The following is a 14,711-nucleotide window of genomic DNA, read 5'->3' on the forward strand; positions in this document are numbered from 1 at the left end:
CGTCCGACGCTGTCCATCAGTGGCGGCTTTGGCCCTTGCGATGTGTCGGTGCTCGCTCGTCGCCGGCGCAGGACCCCGCACGAGCGGGCCGCACCACGCCGCACCGCAGGCCGCACCGCAGGCCGCGTCGAGGAAGTCGAGGGGGGGGCGGGGGGGTGTCCCGGCCGGCGCTGTGGGGTTATTGCAGCGCGCGAGCGTTTAAATTGCGTTTGCGCAAACCGACTGCTGGCCGCATGGATGTGCGTGTGTGAGTGTGTTGATTGTGCAAGTGCTGTGCGCGTGTGTGCTGTGTGTCAGTGATGTGTGTGCGTACTATGTGCGTGTGTGCTGTGTGCGCGAGTGGTGTGCGTGTGTGCTGTGTGCGTGTGAGAGTGGTGTGCGTGTGTGCTGTGTGCGTGTGAGAGTGGTGTGCGCGTGTGTGCTGTGTGCGTGTGAGAGTGGTGTGCGTGTGTGCTGTGTGCGTGTGATAGTGGTGTGCGTGTGTGCTGTGTGCGTGTGAGAGTGGTGCGCGTGTGTGCTGTGACTGCTGACCAGAGGGTGCAACTTGTTGTGGGGAATCTCTGAACACTGCGGCCAAGCTGACACCCACAGCGCCCGCGGCACCCGTCAGTTTCACATCATCACCACCGTCACCATCATCATCACCACCATCACCACCGTCATCACCATCGTCGTCATCATCATCATCGCCGATGCTACGGTCAGGGCAGATCATCGTCACCATCGTTCGAATTGCAACGATGGTGACGGTGAAAACAACAACAGCAATAATATTGCTGTTGTATCCGTGAGGATACGTATCCCCACGACCAAATCACGTGGAAAACTCCTCGCGCCGGCAATGGAAGTTGGGAAGCACAAGCAGGGCCGTGCCTGGACAGCGGCGAGCGCTTGCGACGGGTGAGAGCCACGCGTTGGGGGGCAGGGAGGGGGGGGGGGCAGGGAGGGGGGGCAGGGAGGGGGGGCAGCGGATGGGCTGAGACGGCGTGCAGGTCACGGGGGGACGCGTGCCGCTGCAACTTCCCGGGAAGGTCGTGGAGCTCCTCGCGGGCGTCGTGATCGCGAGCACGTGGGGAGCACGTGGGTGAGCAGGTGGGGAGCACGTGGGGAGCACGTGGGGAGCACGTGGGGAGCACGTGGGGAGCACGTGGGGAGCACGTGGGGATCACGTGGGTGAGCACGTGGGTGAGCACGTGGGGAGAACGTGGGTGAGCACGTGGGGAGCACGTGGGGAGCACGTGGGGAGCACGTGGGGAGCACGTGGGGATCACGTGGGTGAGCACGTGGGTGAGCACGTGGGGAGAACGTGGGTGAGCACGTGGGGAGCACGTGGGGAGCACGTGGGGAGCACGTTGGGAGCACGTGGGGAGCGATCGCACGCGCTCCTTACCGGCGTATTTCACGCACGGACGGCGGTTTTGATCGTTGTCGCTCCGGTCGGTCTGCGGGATATTTGTGCGAAAGTTACCACTTTGTGCGAGAGCATTTGGGGGGAATCGCTCCCAAGGTCGACAGTATTACATCGGTCACTCCCACACCACCCGCCCCCCTATGCAAAGTTTTGTAAAGCGTGGAATCAATTCCGCCGTGTCCCGTCGACGGAAATTCGTCGTCGGTCATCGTTACATTCCCATTTAAAACCGGAGGGGGGGGGGTAAGGGGGGGCACCGGAAATGAGATGTTACAGCAGGAGTGTGCCAACGCAGTGCAGCATTCGTAGTTTGAACGATCGGGAAAACAACGCGCGCGCGCGCGCGCGCACACACACACAAAGTCACGACGTGTTGCATGAGGACAGCAAAATCACTTTGCCTTATAAAGCTCAACGCGTTTGTCACTGCGGATCGCTCGCCGTGCCGCCTGCCACCGACAGCCTCGCAGACCTCTGTAAGTTTTAAGTGCCGACAGCGTTATTTATAAAACTTTAGTCATTATTTCCACCATCCCCCTCCCCCCACGACAATCAATCCAAAGTTATATTTTCGCCCCCCACGCATCACCCAGCCGCCACTCCCCCCCATCCCCTCTCAATATTTTTTCGTCGTAATCTGAACCGAAAGCGCGCGGAAACGATTTGCATCTTTTCGTCGGCGCGTCCAGAGTTAAGTCCGTGGGGCCCTCTGCGACCATTCGCACTGCCTGTGACGCGGCCACGCGGCCACGCGGCCACGGGTGGGGAGCAAGCGGAGCGCCCCCACCTCCCTCCCTGCCCGTGGACGATGCCAGCCTCGGCACCCGTGGTGCCCGCGGTGGAAGAGGGGCGAGGGCGAACACCGTGCAGGGTCGACCCCACGGAGCGCTCTTTCGCGAGGGGCCATAACGCGGATTGCCGCTCCGCCCGTCCGTTTCGGCGTCAAACGCGCTGCCCCAAAGCGGGCCGAGTTTAATAAATAAATATATATTTTCTCCCCCATTTTTCGTTCGTCCGAGACGCACTTCGATGGGACGAAAAAATTCAGCGCGCGGAGGGGGGGCGGGGGGCGGGGGGCGGGGGTTCCGCAGTCATTGCGCGCCCACTAAAAGTGGTCTGAGGTCAAAGTGGATTCTCCGAGGAATGTGCTGTCGTCCACGGCCACTCCCGCTTGGATATCCGTCTCGGCCACGACGCACTGGCGCGCCGCAACGCTCTCCTTCCTTCCTTCTGTTCGTTCGTTTTTTTTTGTATTAAACCTGAGGCTTTCAAAAATACTGGAACCTTCACGAAGCTGACGGATGGCAGACAAGGTGGACACGACCGTCGGATACACATCTTGGGTTAAACCTTCCTTGGATGTTACCCACGAAATTTTTTTTTTTAGTTTTGTTATCATTCCATCTTCTTTTGGGATACGTACAAGTTCAAATGAGGTATAACACTTCTTCCATCATCACGTGGTCATCTTTTTCTCCGTCCCCACCCCCCGACACATTGTTGCGTTTTCTCTTTTCTCTCGGACAAAATGCGCACAAAAGCACCGGACCCATCTGTCTGGCTGACGGCGGTTGTTGTTTATTTTTTTTCGTAGTTTTCTTTTGTTAGTTTTGCTTGAGCTATATTTGCGGCTGCGTGAATGGGGGGATGTGATCGTCCTACCATTCATATTTGGTTTATTTTGGTTAAAACACCTTTGGAAATTTGCAAATGTATTAGAAAGCACCTTCTCTCTCTCTCTCTCTTTGAACGGGTTTACGCGGCGGAGGGGGGGGGGGGGCGAGGGGGGGGGGGGGCGAGGGGGGGGGATCGAGGGGGGGGGGCTACCGCCGTTTTCTCGCCCCCCCCCCCCACCCGCAGGAGGCTGCCCTTAAAGTTGCCGGCAAAAACTCGGGGAGAGCCGTCCGCGGTACCGACGGCTCAACGATTGGACGCGCCGTCGTCGTCGTCAATGACATCGTTCGGTTGTTGTTGTTGTTTGTTATTGTTATTAAAGCTTGGCCCGAATTGAGTGTTTCTTCCCCTGCTGCTCTCTGTCTCTGTCTCTCTCGATGCAACGTGTTGGTCTTTCTCCGGGGTGCTGGGCGGAGGAAGCCCTTTCTGTCAAACGCCGCGACGTTGGGGGTTTTCTTCCGCTTGCGACGAGCAAAACCCAGGCCCCTCGACCCCGCCCGGACGCGTCCTCTCCTGCCATACCACGCTCTTCTCCACGTCGGCGCCGGTACATTTAAAGGCGACCTCCTCCCTCCTCCTCCTCCCTTCTCCTCCCTCCTCCTCCTCCTCCTCTTTAGCAAAACCCACGAGTCGCCTTCACGCCGCAACGGCTCCCGACACAACAATACGCAAGGCCGACACCCTTGGGAAAACAAATAAAAAATAGTTCTCAAAAAATAAAAGGAATGTACCAACGGGTTAATACATGCACAGTAAATGCTCGTGTCTCCGTTTTTATGTTGGTTTTTTCTTTTTTTCAAAGTTGTGTTTAAAGCTATCTATAAAAACCGAGCGTCGCGAGCACCCGCGAGCGGAGCGCCTCTACGAGCCCACGCTCTGCGACTCGCGCTCGGAGATCATGCCGTACGCCGCGATGGCGCGCTCGCTCGCCAGCGACGTCGCCTGGCCGCCCTGGTCCGCGTCGCCCGAGCACCCGCTCAGCGAAACCGGCGGCTGGGGCGCCGCCGCCGCCGCCGCCGCCGGCACCTGCGCGTCCATCCCGGCCGCCGCCGCCACCGCGGCCGAGTTCGCCAGGGAGGCCGTGACGAGGGCGGGCAAGAAGCGCGTCTGCGGGAGCGACGGCGGCGTCACGGGCGTGGCGAACGGCGGCCACGATTTGGCGCAGGCGATGGGAGCGGCGCACGAGGAGCCGGCTGCCGAGAAGCCGCCGCCGCCGTCATCCGGCACGGGCTGCTGCTGCTGCTGCTGCTGCGAGGTAGATGCGGAATCAGTGGCGCGAAAGGAGTGAGGTAATAATAGTCTAGCGTGCTGCTGCTGCTGCTCTTTGGCGTCGGACGAAGCTCGTTTGGCCGCGACCTGCTGCCGGTGCGAGGACGACTGGAGGTGGCGTCGCAGGCCGTCTTCCCCGAGCAGGGTCACGTCGCAGGCCTTGCACTGGTACTGGCCCGAGGGCACGCGCACCAGGGTCTCCCGCGCGTCCACCTTGCCCAGCCCGAAGTAGCAGAGCGACTTCTGGTGGGCCAGCGCCAGCGTCTCGTCGGAGAACACCATCTGGCACTTGCGGCACACGAGGCTGCACTTCATCTCGCAGTGCTCCGCCAGGCTCGGCTTCGTCGGGGCGTCCGCCGCCCCCTTGCCTTTGCCCGGCGGCCTGGCGCCGTCGTCGGCCCCGTCGCCCGCCTCCTTCGCGTCCTGGCCGCCCCTGTCGTGCCGACCCTGCGCGGAGCCGTTCGACGGCTGCGCCGCCTGCGTCATCTGCTGCTGCTGCTGCTGCTGCAGCACCTCTTGCACGTTCTGCTGATACTGCTGCACCTGCTGCTGCAGCAGCGAGCCGGCCGCCAGCCCGTTGGCGAGGGCGGCCTGCGCGAAGGCCGGGCCATAGGGGAAGAGGCCCGAGGCGTCCATTCCGTACAGCGACTGGAGGTAGCCGCCCTGCAGCACGGCCGCGGCTGCCGCCGCCGTGGGCAGCTGCGGCCCGTTGAAGTACGGCGGCAGCGTGGGCAGCCCGAAGCAGGGCAGCAGCTGCCCCGCGAGGAGGGCGGCCGCCGCCGTCGCGTTGGACTCGCCGGCCAGCGCGGCCTGCAGGGCCCGCAGCTGGGCCTGGTCGGACTGCGCCTGCTGGACGGCCGCGTCCGACTCCTCGTGCTTCGCCGCGGCGTCGGATTTCTGCCGCTCGTCGGTGTCCTGGTCGTCGCCGGCGGCGTCTTTGCTCGGCGACTGCGGCGCGGTGTCGGCGTTCTGCTGCTGCTGCTGCGGTGATTTGCTGGGGACTGCGGCGGGCGCGGTGAGACCCGGCGAGGGGATCGCCGACATGGGGAAGCCGATGAGAGCTGCCTTGGGCGTCGTCATCGCTGCCGGAGGGACGGAGGAGGGGGGAGGGGGGAGAAGGAGGGATAAGGGGGAGGAGTTGCCCTTTTTTTCACCCAAAAAACTCACTTTGTAATATTTAAACAATGCATATTAATACATAGATACTAACAACATTATAAACACCACTATACACTACACTATACACTACACACTATACTATACACTACACTATACACTACACTATACACTACACCACTATACACTACACAATACACTACACTACTATACACTATACACTACACAATACACTACTATACACTATATAATACACTACACTACTATACACTACTATACACTACACATTGGGCTCTATGGAGGCACTACTCTACACGACCCGACTAGACAGTCCACGAAACACTACTATACACTACACTGCTATACACGACACCACTATACACTACACAATACACTACACAATACACTACACTATACACTACACTACTATGCAGTACACTATACACTACACGACTATACACCACTATACACAATACACTACATAGACTACACTATACACTACTACACACTACACTGTACACTACACACTGGGCTCTATGGAGGCCCGTCGTTAAGCGATGCATCGTTAACAGGAGTGCTCGTCAAGAGGGCTTCAACTGTGTACGGTTTCCTGGTGGCGCCTCGATGCCCGGATTTGCAAGCGACCACAACGGAGGCTTCACCGCGGCATCGCCGGGGTTCGCCGCCCGGCTCCTCCGATCGGCGCTCGACCGCCCTCCGCGAAAAATGACGACCGCGCAGCGGAGGGAAGGCCCAAATTCCAAAAGGGGAATTGTCTGCGTGTCACAGAAGCTGCCGTTGCTTTTGCAGCGGCGTCCTGAACGCGTGTAGCATTGAACTTCGATCGCGCCGTACGTCAGCCAACCGTAGCTTATCGGAGGTGCGGGGGGAAGGACAAAAAACTGTGGGTCTCTGCCGTGTGAGTCTATGGGTCTCTGTTGTGAGAGTCTATGGGTCTCTGCCGTGTGAGTCTATGGGTCTCTGTTGTGTGAGTCTATGGGTCTCTGTTGTGTGAGTCTATGGGTCTCTGTTGTGTGAGTCTATGGGTCTCTGCCGTGTGAGTCTATGGGTCTCTGTTGTGAGAGTCTATAGGTCTCTGCCGTGTGAGTATATGGGTCTCTGTTGTGTGAGTCTATGGGTCTCTGTTGTGTGAGTCTATGGGTCTCTGTTGTGTGAGTCTATGGGTCTCTGTTGTGTGAGTCTATGGGTCTCTGTTGTGTGAGTCTATGGGTCTCTGTTGTGTGAGTCTATGGGTCTCTGCCGTGTGAGTCTATGGGTCTCTGTTGTGTGAGTCTATGGGTCTCTGCCGTGTGAGTCTATGGGTCTCTGTTGTGTGAGTCTATGGGTCTCTGCTGCGTGAGTCTATGGGTCTCTGCCGTGTGAGTCTATGGGTCTCTGCCGTGTGAGTCTATGTGTCTCTGTTGTGTGAGTCTATGGGTCTCTGTTGTGTGAGTCTATGGGTCTCTGCCGTGTGAGTCTATGGGTCTCTGTTGTGTGAGTCTATGGGTCTCTGTTGTGTGAGTCTATGGGTCTTTGTTGTGTGAGTCTATGGGTCTCTGTTGTGTGAGTCTATGGGTCTCTGCCGTGTGAGTCTATGGGTCTATGTTGTGTCAGTCTATGGGTCTCTGTTGTGTGAGTCTATGGGTCTCTGTTGTGTGAGTCTATGGGTATCTGTTGTGCGAGTCTATGGGTCTCTGTTGTGTCAGTCTATGGGTCTCTGCCGTGTGAGTCTATGGGTCTCTGTTGTGTGAGTCTATGGGTCTCTGTTGTGTGAGTCTATGGGTCTCTGTTGTGTGAGTCTATGGGTCTCTGTTGTGTGAGTCTATGGGTTTCTACCGTGTGAGTCTATGGGTCTCTGTTGTGTGAGTCTATGGGTCTCTGTTGTGTGAGTCTATGGGTCTCTGTTGTGTGAGTCTATGGGTCTCTGCCGTGTGAGTCTATGGGTCTCTGTTGTGTGAGTCTATGGGTCTCTGTTGTGTGAGTCTATGGGTCTCTGTTGTGTGAGTCTATGGGTCTCTGTTGTGTGAGTCTATGGGTCTCTGCTGTGTGAGTCTATGGGTCTCTGCTGTGTGAGTCTATGGGTCTCTGTTGTGTGAGTCTATGGGTCTCTGTTGTGTGAGTCTATGGGTCTCTGCCGTGTGAGTCTATGGGTCTCTGTTGTGTGAGTCTATGGGTCTCTGCCGTGTGAGTCTATGGGTCTCTGTTGTGTGAGTCTATGGGTCTCTGTTGTGTGAGTCTATGGGTCTCTGTTGTGTGAGTCTATGGGTCTCTGCTGTGTGAGTCTATGGGTCTCTGTTGTGTGAGTCTATGGGTCTCTGTTGTGTGAGTCTATGGGTCTCTGCCATGTGAGTCTATGGGTCTCTGTTGTGTGAGTCTATGGGTCTCTGTTGTGTGAGTCTATGGGTCTCTGTTGTGTGAGTCTATGGGTCTCTGTTGTGTGAGTCTATGGGTCTCTGCTGTGTGAGTCTATGGGTCTCTGTTGTGTGAGTCTATGGGTCTCTGTTGTGTGAGTCTATGGGTCTCTGCCGTGTGAGTCTATGGGTCTCTGTTGTGTGAGTCTATGGGTCTCTGTTGTGTGAGTCTATGGGTCTCTGCCATGTGAGTCTATGGGTCTCTGTTGTGTGAGTCTATGGGTCTCTGTTGTGTGAGTCTATGGGTCTCTGTTGTGTGAGTCTATGGGTCTCTGCTGTGTGAGTCTATGGGTCTCTGTTGTGTGAGTCTATGGGTCTCTGTTGTGTGAGTCTATGGGTCTCTGCCGTGTGAGTCTATGGGTCTCTGTTGTGTGAGTCTATGGGTCTCTGCCATGTGAGTCTATGGGTCTCTGTTGTGTGAGTCTATGGGTCTCTGTTGTGTGACACACGAAAAGCCACACACACGTGACACACGAGAAGCAGCACACAAGCAGACGACGCCAACCTGCTGGAGACGGCCCAAAGTTGGGCAGCGCCGGGGAGCCCCCAACGCCCGGCATGAGCATCGGCGAGAGCCCGGGAACGGCCGAGTAGGCCGACGCGAGGCCCAGGCCCGGCGCTTGGGGCCCGTTGTGGAACGTGGCGGGGTGCTTCGTGACTTGAATTGCCTGCTGCTGGGGAAGGCCGATGCTCTCGCTGGCCTTCTTGATGCGGTCGAGCTCCTGCTGGGCCATGAACTGGCGGAAGAGCGCCGGGTCGAGGAACTTCTCGCCGTCCAGCTGGCTGCCGAGGCTCTCCTTGAGCTTGCCGATGTGCTGCAGCGAGAAGACGTGGTCGCGCACCGAGAGACGCGCCGTGTACTGCACGCCGCACAGCCCGCAGCGGCCCCCCCGCGGCGCCGCGCCCTCCCCGCCGCCCGCGGCCACCGCGGCCTCCGCGCCGAACTGCTTGGCGACGCTCAGCTTGAACTTCTTGTCCTTGGCGCGCGCGTTCTGGAACCACACCTGCACGACGCGCTTGGGCAGCCCGATGTCGTTGCCGAGGATCTCGCACTCGTGCATGGTGGGCGTGCGGTACTCCCCGAAGCAGGCCTTGAGCACCTTCAGCTGCAGGTTGGACATCTGGGTGCGGTAGCGCTTGTGGCCCGGACGGTCGTCGGACGACGACGACAGCTTGGACTGCGAGAAGGCGAGGCCGCCCAGCGGGCTCGGGGTGCGCGGGTCGGCCAGGCTGGACGTCTCGCTGTAGTCGTTCATCTCGAAGTCCAGCGTCGTCGAGAGGCTCAGGCCGGGGCTCACCGGCCCCGACGACGAGACGCCGTCGCCGCTCTCGCTGCCGAGCGCCGGCATCGTCGGCTGAAACGGCGCCTCGTCCTCCGTCTTCGGCCGGACGTAGTCGGAGGTCGACGCCTCGGCCGAGAGGCCGTCGCCGTTCTCGCCGCGCGCCGCGCTCGCGCCAGACGGGCGGCCGTCTTCCGACGAGCCGCCGCGGCCATCCTCGTCGTCGTAGGCCGAGGCGTCGCCTTCCGCCGCGCCGCCCGCCATCGACCCTTCGGCCTTGGGGACGAACGAGGCCTTGTCGCAGAAGCTGCTCTCGACGTTGATTGGCGAGTGGCTGAGCCCGGTGGGGGAGTTGTCGCCCATCATCTTCATCTGAGACAGCAGCGCCGACCGGTTGTCGCAGCCGGCGCCCATGCCGAACGGCGGCTGGGAGAACACCATGCTGAGCGAGTGCTCGAAGCCGCCGCCGCCGCCGATGCCGCCGATGCCGCCGCCGTCCTTGGCCTGCGTGTGCCCGGGGCTCGGCGCGCCGGGCGACGGGAAGACGTTGTAACCCGACTGGCGCGCCTCGTGCCAGTGGCGCGAGCGGATGTGCGTGTCGAGCGCCGTCTGGGCCTTGAAGAGGGCGCGGCAGAACGGGCAGCGCCGGTGGGCCTGCACCATGCCGAACGAGCGGAACTGGCCCTTGCGCTCGCGGGCGCGCGTGTTCTGGAACCACACCTGCACCACGCGCTTCTTGAGGCCGACCTCGCTGGAGATGTGGTCCAGCATCTTGCGCGTGGGGTTCGAGTCGATCATGTACTTGCCGTAGAGCACCTCCAGCTGCTCGGGCGTGATGGTCGTCCTCAGCCGCTTGTCCTTGTGCGGCTCGTCGAGCCGCTCGCCGTCCGCCTTGCCCCCGACGTCGGCCCTCTCCTCGGTGCCGGCGGACGACGCCGGCGTCGCGGGCGACGGCGCCGACTGCGACGGGACGTGCGGCGGGGCGCCCGAGAGCGCGGCGCCCGGCATGAGCGAGCCGGAGCGCGGGTCGAACATCACGAAGGGCATCTCCGCGGGGCGCTCCAGGACAGAGGGCGGGTGAGCGAAGGGGTTCTGTGCAGAGAGCATGTGCGTCTGCTGGTGCTCCTGCCACTGCTCGAAGGTGGGGAACGAGAGCTTGCACTGCTCGCACTGGTAGGGCAGCAGCTGCAGCGCCAGGCTGTTGTATGGCGCCGGCTGCATCGGCCCCTGCTGCGACGACGACGACGATAGCAGCTGATGATGATGATGGCTGCTCTGAGGTTGATGCGGTTTTGGTTTTGGCTGCTCTTCCTGCTGACTTTGCAGCTGATGAAGCTGCTGCTGCTGCAGCTGTAGCTGCTGCTGCAGCTGTTGCTGCAGCTGTTGCTGCAGCTGCTGCTGCAGCTGCTGCTCCTGCTCCTGCTGCTGCTGCTCCCGCTGCTGCTCCCGCTGCTGCTCCCGCTGCTCCCTCGCCACCTTGCCTTCCTTCGGCTTCTCCTCGGCCGGTTCGGTTTTGGGGCTCGGAGCTCCGCGGGAGTCGCCGTCGGGCGTCTGGAACGACGAGGGGGCCGGCGCGTTGCGCTGCGGCTGCGCCGGCGGCGGCGTATAGCCCGACGAGTTGCCCATGTCGGTGGCGTCGGACGAGTCGTCCATCTGGTTGTCCTCGCGCGTGTAGCTGTCCTCCTCGTCGCGGTAGCAGTGCTTTTTCTGGTGGGTGATGAGGTCGAAGATGCGCTGGAACACCACGCTGCACTTGCGGCACTGGTAGTTCATGTTGCCGGTGCGCACGTAGCGGTCGTTGAGCAGCACCTCGCGCTTCTCGCCGTCCCTGCCCTCGATCTGGCTCTCGTAGCTCTTGCGCGCCTTTTGCCGCGCGTTCTGGAACCACACGACGATGACGCGCGTCGGCAGGCTCAGGAGGCCGGACAGCTGCTCCAGCTCGTCGTCCTTGGGGTAGGCGTTGGCGTCGAAGAAGTCCTGCAGGATCTTGAGCTGGTAGTCGGTGAAGCGCGTCCGGCTCGAGCGCCGGCTCGACAGCGTCTCCATCTGCAGCTGCTGCTGCTGCAACTGCTGCTGCTGGGTCGGGAGCTCGGGGGACGGCGCCGGCATGGGGGGCGGCGCCAGTGGCACCGGCGCCACTGGCGCTGCCACCACCGCCGGCGGCTCGGCACGCAGCTCGTCGAGGCTCGTGGTGGGCGGGTTGTTGAAGTTGTAGGGCGAGTCCTTGTTGCGCTGGCGCTCCTTGAACAGCGTGTTGCGGAACCAGTGCTTGATGACCTTGTGCGAGAGGCCCGTGTTCTCGGCCATCTCCTGGATCTGCTCGTCGCTCGGCAGGTTGTTGATGTCGAAGTAGGCCTTGAGCACGTTCAGCTGCTCCTCCGTGATGCGGGTGCGCGGCCGCTTGCTCTGCTGCTGCTGCTGCTGCTGCTGCAGGAGCAGGGCCGAGTCCACCGCCTGCTGCTGCTGCTGCTGCATCTTCTGCTGGTGGTGGAGGTGGTAGAGCTGCACAAAGTCGGCGGTGATCGACTCCATGGGCATGAACTGCGAGGACAGCTGCGACGCCATCGACTGCAGCTGCATTGGCTGCATCATCAGCGGCGATAGCATGGGCAGCTGGTCCAGGGGCAGCGCCAGCTGGGACAACACCATCTGGTGGGGCGAATGCTGCGCGGGCTGCGGGGTGGCTGGAGGGGTGGCCAGCTTCGGGGCGGTGGATGCGGGCGGAGGAGGGGGCGGCGGCGGAGGCGGCGGCTGGAGCTGCTGCTGGAGCTGCTGCTGGAGCTGCTGCTGGAGCTGCTGCTGCTGGAGCTGCTGCTGCTGGAGCTGCTGCTGCTGCGCCGGCAGCGCCTGCGTCTCGGGCGAGTCCGGCCTGATCGGGTAGACCTTGTCGTAGGTCTTGCGGTACTGCTTGGAGTAGCGGCTGAGCTCCTCGATGGGCAGGATCTGGAGGTGGATGTGCTCCTGGTGGCTTTTGAGCACCAGGATGTTGGAGAAGAGCTTGCCGCAGTCCCTGCACTCGATCTTGCCCGAGGCGTCGGCGGGCGCGGCACTCTCCTCCCGCCGCGCCGACCTCTGCCGGTTCTCATTGTACTGGATCACCAGCTCGAAGCCGAAGTTCTCCAGCAGCGCCCGCACCGCATTGCCCCGGGCATACGCCGGAATCCTGGGCGGCGGCACGCGTTCCTCGGAGCCGCCCGGCTGCTGGTGCTGCGTGTCGCCGGGCTCCTCGCCGGGGCCCGCCGCCGATGTCGTTGTCGACTCGCCGTCGACATCCTCTTCCTGCGCCTCCTCCATCTTCTCGTCCTCCTCGGCGCTCCGATTCTCGATCTCCTCGCACAGCAGTTGAAGCGCCTGCTGCTGCTGCTGCTGTTGCTGTTGCTGCTGCTGCTGCTGTTGCTGCTGCTGCTGTTGCTGCTGCTGCTGTTGCTGCTGCTGCTGCTGTTGCCACTGCTGCTGCGACTTCAGCTCTCCCAGGATGGAGGCGGCCGCGCTGGACATGGCAAATGCGCCGGACGACCCGGGCAGGACCATCTCCTGGTGCAGCTGAAGGTCGGCGCCGGAAAGACCAAAGGGAAAGAAGAACGGCTGCTGCTGCTGCAGCTGCATGAAGGCTTCCGTCGTCATGGAGAAAGGGGGCAGCAGTGCCGGGTTGAAGAGCTGGTGCTGAAGGAAGGCCGGCTGCTGCTGCTGCTGCAGCTCCTGCTGGAACTGCGCCTGCGCCTGCTGCACCAGGGCCTGCGTTTGGGCGCGTGCCAAAGCCTGTGCCTGGGCCTGGGCCTGTGCCTGGGCCTGGGCCTGTGCCTGGGCCTGCTGGCCTGACGACGGCGTCGGCGGCGCCTCTGCGTGCGCCTTCCTCAGCGCCTCCGCATGCTCCGGCGCCGCCTCCGGCTTGTGCGCCGAGCCACCGGGGGCCGCCTGGGCCTTGGCGTAGTCGCTCGCGGCCTGTTGAACGGCGCTCGCCGAAGCGCCGGCGCCGTCCCCTTTGCCGCCGCCCGACGCCGCCGCGGCCGACTCCTGCAGCGCCGCCCGCGTCTTGGTCTGGTGCAGCACGGAGCGCATGTGGATCTCGAGCGTGGAGCTCTGGCTGTAGGCCACGTTGCAGGTGGCGCACCGGTAGGGCTTGCTGTCGCCGGCGCTCACGGCGGCGTCGCCCTGCGCGGCGCCGCCGGACGGCCCGCCGGAGCCCTGCAGCGTCTTCTTCAGGCGGTTGAGGTGCGACACCGAGTTGTAGTGCACGAGAAGGATGTTCTTCTGCGTGAACGACTCCTTGCACACGGTGCACTTGTACGGCCGCGACGGGTCCAGGAACTTGTCCATCAGGAAGTTGGTGCCCTTGCGGAACGGCAGCGCCCGCTTGGCGTCGCCCAGCAAGTCGTCGCACTCCGGCGCGCCCTCGCCCGCCTCCGCGGTGCCGCCGTGCCCGCCCTCCGCCTCGGAGGGGCCCTCCGCGTCGCCCCTGTCGCCGTCGTGCACCGCCGCGCCTTCCTCGCCTCCTCCCTCGGCCGGCGACGGTTCCCGGCGGCCGACCCGGAAGCCGATGCCGACGCTGCCGCAGATCTGGCGCACGTCGCCGTCGCTCAGCTCCGGGTGGCTCGACTCCAGGTGTCTGCCGAGGGCCGCGGGCGTGCGCAGGTTTTGCGGGCACAGCGGGCAGGCGGCCGCGGTGGCGGCGGCGGGCTGGCAGCACAGCTGCTGGTGAGCCAGCGCCTTGTCGGGGCTCTTGAAGCCGGCGCCGCACTGCCCGCAGCGGTGCTTGCTAGCCGCCGCCGCCACCGCTCGCTGCTCCGCGACGGCTCCGGCCGGCGGCTGCAGCTGCTGCTGCTGCTGCAGCTGCTGCTGCTGCCGCTGTTTGGCGTGGGCCTCGGCGAAGTGGGCCTGCAGCGCCCCGGGCGTCACGAACTGCTGCCCGCACCCCTTCTTCCAGCACAGGAAGCCCTTCTGGTCACCACTCGCACCCACGCCAAGCGAGGCCTTCTCTCGGGACGTGCCGGGCCTCTCGGACTTTTCACCATCCTCGCCTGCCACGCAAAGTGAAAACGGTGGCGTTCCGAAGGTTTTTTGTTTGTTACTTTTAAGCGGGCGTGCGCGCGTGGAGAACGGCGGCGCGGCGGTTAGCGCGCTGCTGCGCTACGAACCCGGCGACACGAGTTCGATTCCCGCCCGCGGCCAACACCGGTGACGCTTATCTGAACCGATCCTGGGCCTCCCCTATGTCGACTCAGCCTCAAGTGAGTACCCGTTGCGATGCATAGTAAACATCGTGACCGGGGAGACAAAGGCGGTCGGGCGTGGTGCTGGCCATCCAGCCCCTCGTGTGCCACAGTGCCGGCCTTCATAGGTGCTGCTCGCTGACAGCACTTGCCCCGATGGTCTGTTACAGGCTACACGGAAGGATCTCCGTCTTTGCCTTCCCAGCGCCGACGCTTACTACGCACCGCACCAGGCACTCATTTTTAAGGCAGAGGGACCAGTTCAGATAATCGCCGGTGTTATTAGTTCGATTCCCACGAGCGGGAATCGAACTCGAGTGGGCGGGCCCACGAGAGGCTT

The 14,711-nt window shown here is 62.3% G+C and overlaps 1 protein-coding gene across 2 annotated transcripts in view; it reads right to left on the reverse strand.

Annotated features, from left to right (window-relative positions):
- Nucleotides 1-3,266: 3,266 nt before the first annotated feature.
- LOC144736849 (zinc finger homeobox protein 3-like) overlaps nucleotides 3,267-14,711 on the reverse strand; it is a 75,397-nt gene continuing 63,952 nt past the window's right edge. For both annotated transcript variants that reach the window (XM_078619499.1, XM_078619498.1), the window contains exons 7-8: nucleotides 8,387-14,179; nucleotides 3,267-5,436 (exon numbers count right to left, since the gene is read on the reverse strand). In XM_078619499.1, coding sequence (XP_078475625.1) covers nucleotides 3,947-5,436; nucleotides 8,387-14,179 — 7,283 coding nt within the window. In that variant the 3' untranslated portion in view covers nucleotides 3,267-3,946. The remainder of the gene's footprint in view (nucleotides 5,437-8,386; nucleotides 14,180-14,711) is intronic.

The sequence above is a fragment of the Lampetra planeri genome, chromosome 63 (assembly GCF_965212315.1).
Source record: "Lampetra planeri chromosome 63, kcLamPlan1.2.h2, whole genome shotgun sequence".
NCBI classification, from domain to species: domain Eukaryota; kingdom Metazoa; phylum Chordata; class Hyperoartia; order Petromyzontiformes; family Petromyzontidae; genus Lampetra; species Lampetra planeri.